Source organism: Grammomys surdaster, unplaced genomic scaffold, assembly GCF_004785775.1.
Source record: "Grammomys surdaster isolate TR1022 unplaced genomic scaffold, NIH_TR_1.0 267, whole genome shotgun sequence".
Lineage (NCBI taxonomy): Eukaryota > Metazoa > Chordata > Mammalia > Rodentia > Muridae > Grammomys > Grammomys surdaster.
Window position 1 is genome coordinate 3972916 of NW_021604708.1, and position 12030 is coordinate 3984945.

At 38.7% G+C, this 12030-nt stretch overlaps 1 protein-coding gene across 1 annotated transcript; it reads left to right on the top strand.

The window, feature by feature from the left end:
- Window positions 1-6870: 6870 nt before the first annotated feature.
- LOC114628367 (vomeronasal type-1 receptor 4-like) lies at window positions 6871-9315 on the top strand. Its single transcript, XM_028776343.1, has 2 exons — window positions 6871-7615; window positions 9272-9315. Exons 1-2 carry the CDS (start codon window positions 6871-6873, stop codon window positions 9313-9315), a joined length of 789 nt encoding a protein of 262 aa, XP_028632176.1.
- Window positions 9316-12030: the final 2715 nt, after the last annotated feature.

Here is a 12030-nt window from a genome sequence, read left to right on the forward strand (position 1 = left end):
TAGTCTCCTTCTCCTCTTGAATATAAAGCCAGAGCCAAATGGCCAAAGCTTGTGGGAATGTATGCATCTCCCTGGGATGGGAAAATTTTGATCTTTTTAAAAGTACACCTGGCTAGCAAATGAAACTTCTGGGGCTGATGTACAGTCTAAATACTAAGTAATCCTAGAGATTTATAGATGGTCCTCTGTAGGCAGAAGTGTCGCAGATGAAGGAATGTAACTGTCAAGAAACCTCTCCTTCTGAGGTCAAGACTTTATCTCTCTATCAACCATTTACTCATTCCACAAATAGTTACTAGCAACTTCCTTGTGACAGGAAGTTTTTCAGAGGCTCATAATGCAGAACTGAATAAATACCAAATACAGTCTACCTTCCTGGAGTATTCATTTTTTCTAACTGGGTTCTCAGCAATCTATATATTTTTTAACATCCTTATAATCACCTACTCAAGCAATTGTTAATTTCTTCATCAACAAAAATACAGAGTAGCCATCAAAGGTCAAGAAATGTGATAATAAGCCTGTGATCATACTGTCTATTAATCTATTTCTCTTACTATAATTAAACATCTGATACAGGCTAACTGTAAAGAAAGGAGGTTTACTTTGCTCATTGATTAGGGTCATGTTTCTCAACACTATTGATATAAAAACATCATAAATACATTAATTTGACTGGTATGAAACCCAAAAATATTCTGGACTGAGAAAAAATTTTTAAACAGTGGTCATCAAGGGAGAAAAAGACACTCTAGAATTGTGGGACCTTGAAAGGATAGCTTGGTTCCTGGCCGAGCACAGGCCTTGAACCCTGGACCCTAATGAGACAACAGTAGGTGTTCATCCATGCCCCCCAGGCTCCGGGCTCCTGACACTCGGTCTAAGACCTCCTTTAACCCAGGCTTTTCAGTCACATAGGACAATACAGCCCCTACAGCCCCACCTAAAGAGAGGTTTGCGTCTCTCAGCACAGGTAGAGGCCATGACTACAGGCCTCAGCCTCAAGAGATTTCCATATTAATGAGATATCTGAAGGCCAGAGGGCATAGCCAATTAAGTATATCTTCCTAGACTGTCCTCCTTCCTCCCTCCCTATTTAACTCAGGTCTACCCTGAGTTTGGGGGAGGGGGTGGAGGAGCCAGATTCATCTACCATCTGCCATGACAATAAAGCTTGTAAAACCAATGGACTTCCTCGTGTCTTTGGGGCCCTGCCATGGGGAATCATGGGGAAAGCCTTTAACTAGTGAGCCGCAGCCTAATCTCCAGCCAAGGACTTCTTCTACATTCCCTTTTCTGCAGGCACTGTTGGGGCCTTCTCCCCACCCCCCATTGTATTTCTGTTCTGCTGTGCTTTCAGTGGTGTCTGGGAGCCCCAGGACAGAGACCAGGGGCCCTGCCCACACGGGAACTTCAGGCTGAGATCGCTCCACACCCAGGCAGAGCCCTGAGCAGCTCCTCAGCCCAGCATCCAGTGCAGTGTGGTGGGAACTCAGCCCAACAGGACCCACGCCCCTGACCATGCACAAGCTAACTGCCCCGAACAGAATAACCCTCAAAAAAATACATTAGAAAAAGAAAGTTCTGGTGAGGTTGGTAAGTGGTTAAGAATACTCATTACTCTTGTGGAAAACCTGAGATTGGTTCTTAGCAACATGTCCGATAGCCCAAAACCTCTTGTAACCTATGTTCTAAGGACTCCAATGGTCTAATTCTGGCATCAATGAGCACCCTTTCCCCATCCCTACTCCCTATACACACAAACACACATATAAACACACACATAGACATATAAGACTGTGTAGAGCTGCATAGTGCTGCGCCCTTAAGATGGTGCCGGTCTCCGCCTTCCGCCACCTGTTGGCGAGTGCTCTTAGGAGTAAACAAGTCCTTGCCACCTGTTGGCGAGGACTCTTAGGGTAAATAAGTCCTTATTTGGCTGTGGCTGGTGATCTGGCTTGTCTTCGTGTGTGTGTGTGTGTGTGTGTGTGTGTGTGTATGTGTGTGTGTGTACCTATCTGTTGTTGCCACGTGGCAGACGGGAGTTGGCTATTCCTAGAGTACTTAAGCCTGGGAGATGCTTCCCCCGGGGTTGTCAGTCAGAAGATTGTTCAAGGGTCCTGAATAAACTGCTTGGAGAAGAGCTCGAGCGTTGCATCTTCCTTGCTGGCCGAGGGTGGACACGACATAAAACAGAAAGTCACAAACACCAGACATAGAAAACACACATGATGGACACACATACATGCTTGAGATATATATCTGTTTGTGTATATGTATATGTAAATAAAGTTATGATAATGGAAGAAGTAATATACACACACACACACACCCAGAACCCTAGACTATCTAACAAAAAACTTCTACAATAGAGGCTGAAGATATGATTACTGGATTAAGAGCACTTGCTGCTCATGCAGAAGCTGAAGGTTTATTACCCAGCACCCATATAGGAGCTGACTACTATCTGTTATTCCACTTCCAGGAGATCCAAATTCCTATTCTGCCCTTATGGGCAATATGCACATGTGGTGCATAAACATACATGCAGGCAAAACATTAAACAACTAAAGCTGATTAATAAAGTGAATTTTTCTCATTCTTATGGCTCTTGTTTTAGGAAATTATGACTGTGCCATGGGCTATGTGGTGTTTCTCCTCCATAAATCTCACAGCATGTGTTCTGTCTGCTGGTGAACAAATTTCCATGCAGAATTCCTCCAGAATGGATACTGCATGAAGGGTTCCCCTTTTCATATTTTCTTTTGTTTTATTGAACAACTTATTTATAGCACTATAAGCTTTAAGTTGTTTTATTTTTCTTTATATTTCAAAGATAAAGATGAATTTAGAAATATTCTAAACAAAATAACAAAGCAAGCAGGAGAAAGCACTTCTTGTTTGACCAAAGATAATTATTTTATTTTTCAAGATCTATCTACCTTTACATATATAATGTACAACTAAGTTCCTCTGCACATAGATTCCATAACCAATAGAGGTTGTGGAAATCCTACTTTCCTCAACAGCTGCCCTTTCATAAACAGAAGAAGCTTCTTTAGCTTCTATGTTGTTTCATCTGCACTTACATGTATGGAGACACCATCACACAGGGCACAGATGGAGACAAGTGACCTCAAACTTATCTCCTCAGACAAGCCAGTGCTGCTTTTTCTTCAAGAACCTTGGCTCTGCTCCCACATTTATTTATATTAGTTTGCATCCAAGGCAGTAAAGGCTTGGATTGAAAAATATATGAAATGACACATTAATTTTAGAAGTTTTGTTGAAGTTTTATAATAAGTAACGATTGCTCTTAGAATAAGGTCAATGTTGGAAATAAACAATCAGTTACAGCAAAGACCTTCAATACCGACTGACACAAGGAACCCTAAACTTGTCCTTATCCATGACTTCATAAGGAAGCAGGATCCCAGGGCTCTGAGCATCACTTACTTTGTTCCTGTCTAACAAGGGATCTGAGAAGGAAAAGCAAGGCCTGTGTGACAGAAGTCAGTCCCCAGTCAGGCCACAGCTTGGAACTTTAACACAGTGAAAAGAAGTCAGGAGATGTGGGAAGCTCAGTACACAGAACTTGGTTAGTTGTTCATTTTCTCACCTCACATCCTTCCACTCAAAATAATTAAACCCTAATTAAGCTGGAAATAACTTCTGAGCAAAACATGCTGTAACTGTGGAAGAGAGGGAAGCTGTACTTCAGGGACTGAGGCCCTACAGTGGCCTTCCTTCTCCCTGACAGTGTGACAACATGAAACCTAAAGTCTGCAGTACCTGACGGCAGCCAAGAGCCCCCCAGATCCAGACAGTACAAATATGACCTGGCAAGTGTGACCTTCCCAGAGCTGCTCCAGAGTTTGTCTGAAGCACTACAGAGGTCCAGGTGAGTACATGGAGGTAACACCTTAGATCCACTCAGCTGTGCCATGGAGTGATGCATTAAAGCTGAAGTCTCTCTCTGATTCACCCAGGGAAGAGTTGAGAGACTCTGTTAACCCTGGGTCCTCTACTCTCCTCCTGACTCTGACAGGTCTGGTCCCTGGGACCAGAAAGATCAAAGGAGGAGGGTCCTATGTCACTTACATATAAGTGGGATAGAAATGCTGAGGGATCGCTATCCATTCTGAGGCTGGAGTCAGGACAGAGCCCTGGGTGAGTCTTTGCTTAAGGTTACCTCTATCTGTGTTTGTTTGTTTGTTTGTTTGTTTGGGAATCAGTAAGAAAGAGACGATTTTCAGCTGTCTATCAAAAACTTGAGACACTAATGAAACACTCCCATAACATCAGCGGTGGAGAGTCTGAGACAATAAATGTTTTTCAGTGGTTAATCTAGGGAGACTCTGTCTCATAATTAAAGTGACAAAACAAAAACAAACTAAAATTAATGTTTAGGACCATGTTTGCAGGCATTGTGACTCCAACAGTGTCACGAGTATTTATAAAGATTGTACTTTTCACGAATGTGCATTTCCAGTTTTCAAATATTGGTACATGTTTTCTTTTACAATAATTTTATAATTCCTAATGTGAAAGTTTTCCTTCTGTATCCATCCTTAAAATCTGTCCATCACATGATATCAAGCACACTCATCTCAACTATACACATTGTATGCATAGCTGGAATGGAGAACTGTAAACCACTAAGAGTTACAATCATCATTACAGTCTTGAGAATTCCTGCTCTAAGGATCCAGGCTGTGAACTAGCATATCCTGAAACAGCTCATCTTAACGTTGGCTCAACACTAAGTAGCAAAAAGTATAGTCTTTTTTGTTTTGTTTGCTTCCTTGTTTTTCTTTTAGAAAACCAGGGTGGATAGTTGTAACCTACCTCAGCCTCTTGAAGGTTAGACCTAAACAAGAATCATCCATCTACCTAAACAGATGTACATCCTGTCTTTTACATTAATTCCCTATAGCAGTTCCAAAGATAACATGGAAGATGAGTCGCCTCTCCCTCCTTTGACAGTCGAATTCAGTAAAAGGAATTGTGTATTAGAACATCAGAATCTGCTCTCAAATATGATTTGAAGTTTGGAAAAGGGAAGAGAGGTCTAGAAAAGTAAGAATCCCCAGGAAACCAAGCATTAAACAACAGATTAATATTACTATTCTTTATCAGAAACTGAAGAGAATTGATAGCAAGGGTTTTACAGACTGCAATCACCAACTGAACATTTAATTTTTATATTAAATACGTTAATGAATGCTGATGTGATGGTATTAATATCTGGGGCATATTTAAATATGTTCAGAGATTTAGGATGGTATTGTGATTTCTAGGAAGCACTGAAATGGGCAATGCTTACTTCTTTGTTAGAGTAGCAGTTGAAAGGCAATGAGTAACGTTTCCAGAATGAGAAGGTCCCCCCGGAACCAGAAGCGGTAAAGAAAGTTAACATGTAGGTCACTTGTGAGATCATCAGGACCCAGATATTTAAATAATCCTGTGAGCTTAGCAGGAAGGAGAGCAGAGAACAGAGGCACTCTAAGTACTCAGAACACACAAATCCGTGGAGCCACTGAAGTATCTGGACTCCTGTTATTTTAGAAAAGGTGCCCAAAGTTTACCATAAATCCCTGAGAAATGAGAGTGGAGCTCCCGAACATGAAGAATAACATCCTGTGGAGGTCTAAGCTCTGGATTTACCTGGGATGGATGTAGAACAATGCAACCTGCCTGGCAAACAAACAAGTTAGAGGAAAAGCAGGCTGAGATCCAAGTGTCACAACTGCTGTTCAAAAGGACACACAGAGGCAAATGCCAGCATGACCTCTTAGATGTTGGAATCTCTGTTCACAGCAATACAGTCCAAGCTACTGTGTTACCTGCCGGTGACACTGAGGACTCATAACTCAAAACTTCACTCATCTCAAGGCAGAAAGCGTATGACATGTCCTTAGTACAAATCTCCTGTTCACCTCATAGTCACTCCCTGATCCAGAACTGCTCCTTGCTCCCTTAGATGGCCTGAGGTCATTCACTGGAGTCACAGATGCCAGAAGCTCTATGCTATCCCCTCTCCTAGGAAGCACCATGGGGTTAGCCTAGACACCCACTCTGGATGCAACCAGGGATAATATAAATTTTTCGCCATATTTTTCATGATTTAACTTTAATTGCAGGGCCCTATCTGCAATGGTTTTTCAATTTGTCTTGACACTGAGAAATATGTTTAAAAAACAACTAGTTAATATTTATATGGAGTGAAATCACAGAAATGGTCAGTATAAAAAATTTTAAATATTATGATGTAGAAATTGGAGTTCTAAAGCTTTGTAGCCAGATGAAATGTAGAAATGGTTAAACTGATCAAGATGCAAATGAGATGGAACCTCAGACTTTGGAAGCTGGATGGAAAATATGATAAAACAGAGTAAGAAACAGTGAAGAAAGTTTGGTTGGAGAAACTTGGAGTTCAATTCAGCTATGCTGAGAGTTAACATGGATAATTCAAATACAGACAGACACAGATATAGACATACACAGACACAGATACATATACACACATACATACACACAGATACACACACACACACACATTCATGCTTAAAAAATCAATTTTGTTAGTGTAAAGGGAAAACATATCCCTTTTAAAACTTTACAATTTGAATAACAGTTAACAAACTCACCTGTGAGAGCACACACAATATGTCAGAATCTGTCAAACAAAGAGGGAGATTGAGGAACCTAATCTGGAACATGACACATGCTCAACTCTGCCTCATGAACACCAGAAAATGCTGTTATGCAGAATGTGCTTGCTGTTCAGGTCCATGTCAAGCATTACTATTACTTTCTGGAAAAGATCTTTGCATCCTGGATACACGATTTTCTACCTAGAAAGAAAAAATGGTTTTGAAGTTTATTGAGAAAATGGTTATCCTCTTCATGATTCTGGTTGGCACTCTGGGGAACATGTCTATTTCTGTGAATTATATGTTCAGTTGGTGGGGAGGCCCTCAGAAGAAACCCATACACCTTATTCTCATCCACTTGGCTTTTACAAATATCATACTCCTTCTTGTAAAAGGATTGCCAAAGACAATAGCAGCTTTTGGTTTGAGAAACTTCCTGGATGACATAGGCTGTAAGGTCATTGTTTACCTGGAGAGAGTGGCCTGTGGCCTCTCCCTCTGCACCAGCAGTCTTCTCACTGTGGTCCAGGCCATTATCATCAGTCCCAGAGCATCTGGGTGGAGCAGACTCAGGCCAAAGTCTGCATGGCACATCCTTCCATTCTTCTCATTCTTTTGGATATTCAATGCTTTAATAAGTATGAACCTAATCCATTCCATCAAAAGTATAAGCCTGAATACATTACTTGTTAAGAATAGAGAGAACTATTGTTATTTTATCTTACCAAGTCAGAAAACAAAATGTATTTTTCTCCCTCTCATGGTCCTGAGAGATGCAGTGTGTCAGGGTGCCATGGGAGGGGCCAGTGGCTACATGGTATTTCTTCTCCACAAGCATCACCAGCATGTCCTCTACCTTCAGAACTCCAAGCTTCTCTACAGTACACCCCCTGAGCTGAGAGCTGCTCAAAGTGTCCTCCTTCTGATGCTCTGTTTTGCTTTCTTCTACTGGACAGATTGTGCCTTAAACTACCCCTGCTGAAAAAATACTATGTGCTTTAAAACAGCAAGAATATAAATTTTTTTCTACCTTAACATTTGGAAGTTTATTAAACAGAGTTTAAAAATCTTTAAAGGAGACAAAAACAATCTGATGCTAACATTTTCTGAATTCCTGTAGATCCCTGTGTGTTTTTAAAGTTTTCTGCTAAATGGCCTCTAGGTTACAAAAACTTACATTATTCTTCAATTGACTGACTTTATAAGAAAAAGAAAATGCTAAGCTTTTCAGGTTGCTTACCTCCATGTGCACACATGTAAAAACTAAAAATGAAATAAAATAGGACCCTCTGTTTCAAATCTCTCAGTAATCACTCCAGATATGCCAGTCTAAAATAATACGAGCCAGACTTGTTAAATGTCAATATTCCTTCAGAAAGAAGAAGATAGTCAAGGTCATTTAACTTCACCTAAGTATCCAGTCACCCCTCACAGCTGGTTTGGCCTGAATTGCGTGAAACCTGAAGGTTTTCTGAAAAAAACTATGGTATACAAGTTGAAATGGAAGAATAAGGGGAGGGTTAATTTATGCATCAATAGAAAAAATTTTCCTAAGAAAAATTTTCTTACAGCCAATGGTAAACTTGTTATTGCTATATCTCATGTATTTTAAATTTTTAATAAAAATGATTTATATAAAACTAGAATAGTAAATGTATTACAGATCTCTTTGACCTCTTTCCCACTTCAGTTCTTGTTCAGAAAAAAACAAAATTCCCCATTCAAGGTCATGGATATTCAAACTCTTGATGAAATGTGAACTTCCTTTCTCTCAGGGTCTGTAAGACTATTGTGGGAGGAGCGAGGGGACCTGTAAAATTCTAAAGAAAAATCTTAGCTTAAATTTTGTAGCAAAGGGATGGAGAAATGACTCAGTGTTTAACAGCACTGACTGCTCTTCCTGAGGTCCTGAGTTCAATTCCCAGCAACCACATGGTGGCTCACAACAATCTGTAATGGGATCTGATGCCTTCTTCTTGTGTGCATGAAGACAGAGTACCTATGTACATTAAATAAATAAATAAATAAATAAATAAATAAATAAATAAATAAATAATATTTGTAAATGCAACAAAAATATTAATAGTTAGAAATCTGTACATAGATATCTTTAGTTTGCTTCTGCAAGCTTATATGTAACTTAAAATCAACTCCTGTATCTCTTCTTTAGATCAATTGTAATTTTTAAAAGCAATTTGACATGGATAAAACTATAAAATCCTAATCTTATTTAGAAAAAAACCCTGCTGATTTCTTATAAACTATTAAAGATAATTGGGCATGTAAGCTAATAGTCACCTTATAAATAATGTAATTATTTAATGTACTCAAAACTATGTTTGCAATGATGCTAAGTACAAATGTAATTTATTTACATAAACAAGCTTTATTTAGCCTTCTATGTATGTTTTCAAGGCTAAGCAAACAACTAAAATCGAAGTTTATTTAAAAATCATGTAAACTAAATAAATTAAATGTTGGCTCCTAGACTGAATACAGTAAGATGTTTCATTAAAAAGCTTCCTATGATAGAGAAAACTGTCAGAATCTAGAGGCAGTCCAAAAATCTCCTCCAAACTGACTAGAAATCACATTGACTATCTTTTATCTCTCAGGTGTTTACAGTTTTCTTTCTAGTAAGACAGACCTAGAAACATGAAATCCATATTTTACCTGTAAATTCTTAAATTTATTTTGAAAAATAATTGAAAAGAGATTGTAGTTTGACATAATAAACCTTTAAATTAAAAAAAAATCTAGGAAACCTCATGCAGGATATAACTCAATATATCTGCATCTAAACATAGATAAAGAAATTTTTAAAAATCAAAAATAATAAACAAAATCTTAAAAGTGTTCTGGAAGAAGCAAGATATTATCTGTAAGGAAACAAAGGTTTCTAAATAGCAGTCATAAAAACACCATGAAATGGAGACAGAACTCAGCCGATCATCTCTCCTTGGGAAATGCCTCCTTGGACTGATGGTGCAGAATGGCAAGTTAGGTCTCCAGAAATTAGTGCCATTTGTACCAAATATTCACCCATCTCTAAAAGTCTTAATTAAGTTTCCATGATACCTAACTGAATAACTGTAAAAGATTTTGTGCCAGTCTGGATGACAGATAATTAGTGTGTGTATAGGATACCATAATTGACACGGGGCCTGATGTTCCCTGGGGTAGGTGAGGTGTGATATGACTGAGCATTGACTTAAACCTGGGGCCTTAGAGACTCAAGTAAGACTGAGTTGACTAAATCCTGGGAATTCTTCCTTGTCCTGATGAAGTAAGACTAAGGCATACCTCTCTCTCTTAGTCAGAGTGGTTTTTGCTGTGATAAAACACCATGACCAAAAGCAATTTGCAGAGGGAATGATTTATTTCAGCCTGTATTCTCAAGTCACACTCTATCACAGGACAGGGACTCAAGACAGGAACCAGAAGGCAGGAACTGAAGTGGAGGTCATAGAGGAATACTACTGCCTACTAGCTTGTGACCAATGGCTTTCTAAGCCTACTTTATTATAGACTCGAGACCACCTGCCAAGGGTCATCACTGTCTGTAATGAGCTGGATCCTCCCACATCAATCATTAATCAAGACAATACCATACAAATTTGCTTACATGCCTATCTCATAGAGGTATGTTCTCAGTTAAGAGTTTCTCTTCCCATATGTCAGGTTTATGTCAAATTGACAAAAAACAACCAACACAGTTCTCTCCTACTTCAGTTCCATGGATACCTAACTGTGGTCAACCAATCATTACCAAAGAGTGCTGTGAGTTGAACTATTGTGAGCACTGTCTGTTACTATAACCGTTACACACACTTGTTCCCTCATACTCAGATCATCTCATTTGTTTTTAGGGACCCCATGTAAACAGGGAAGATATACCACAGAGTTTAGAAGAAGGAGCTCTTCATCCTAATGAAATTATTGTTCACAGCAATAACTTGACCAGGGTCACTATGTAGCCTTGGCTGGCTTGGAAGTCACAGAGATGTGCCTTTCAAGTGCTAAGAGTGCCACCATGCTCTGCCAGTAATCTACTAGCTAGAAAGACCTAAAGGATTTTTGAAGAAAGCACAGTGTTAAATTTTCATTGGAGTCTTACTTCAAATAAATTAAGGGAAATTAGTGTAAATATATGATTGAGTAATTGATAACAGAACAAATATTGTGAGAAAATTAGTAAATGTCATATTTTAATAAAGAATTAGTATTATTATAGTATTATGATACTTCCATATTTGTCATTATTTATCATCATTTATGTCAAAAGCCACCCAAACAGCTGTCCCCAGGCTCCCTGTGTGCTTCCTCCAATCATGTGAAGACAGTCAACTTTCACCAACCAGCTGGGGATAAATGATTGGCTTACTAAATCTAAAATGTTCTTCAGTCAGTCTGTGTTTGTCCATTAGTCATTTTGAGGAATCTGTCAAGCCCTTTGCTGATATCTGTCATTTGGAACTTGTCTGTAGTTTTACTTATGGACAAACTGGAATTATGACGATTATGGATTTAGGGACTCAATGAAGAGAGATGACATACCCTTCTCCTGCCCTCAATTATAGACTGAATGTTTCTTTCCCACTTTCCTAGAATTTATATGTGGGATTCTAACATGTATCAGGATGCTACTTGGAAGAGAAACATTTGGGAAATAGTTGGATGAGTTTCAACTTAAGGGAAGAGTCATCTGTAGGGTGGACCCTGTTAACACAACAGACTACTGGTGATTGTAAACCTGATCACTAATGACAAAGAGTGTGAGATTTCCATCTTTATATACAAATTCATTATATTTTAGAATTCCTTTTACTTCAAATAGGTGGCTTGGCTCAGCCCTCATTTAGCAAGGTGAGGAAGGATGGTCTACCTCCTGGAAGGGAGACTGTCTACATGACTACTTCAGTTTTCGACTTGTTCTTTATTTATTTATGCAAAAATTGACTTATAGAAGCGTGTTCTCTTGGATTATATTATTTCAGATTGTTTCCATGGCATGAACTTTGGGGCTTTTTTCTTTTCTTTGAATTCTTTGTAGAATTTTTTGTTTTTAATCATATACACTTATAATTTCTGTAATGAAATAGCTTGGAAAGATTTATTGAAGGATAAGGCATTACTATTTTGTAAGGGCATGGACCCTGAAGACATCAAAATTTCCTCCAAGATGTTACTTTATAAAATAAATTAGGATGTGTGTAAATAGTTAAAAAAATGGTAAAACCTTGTGGGAAAATTATTTGTATTTCATATCATGTAGATGTTTTGTATGGGAGTTTTTTAGCAACCTGAAAAGTACACTACAAGTAGACCATGAATTAGACTTATTATGATGCTATATACATATACTTACACATAT

Excerpts from the sequence above, each read along its gene's own strand:
- LOC114628367 (XM_028776343.1), top strand. The coding sequence starts at position 6,871 with ATGGTTTTGAAGTTTATTGAGAAAATGGTTATCCTCTTCATGATTCTG. Across the intron at positions 7,616-9,271 it reads TTTCTTCTACTGGACAGATT|GTGTTTACAGTTTTCTTTCT; the intron begins GTGCCTTAAACT and ends TTTATCTCTCAG.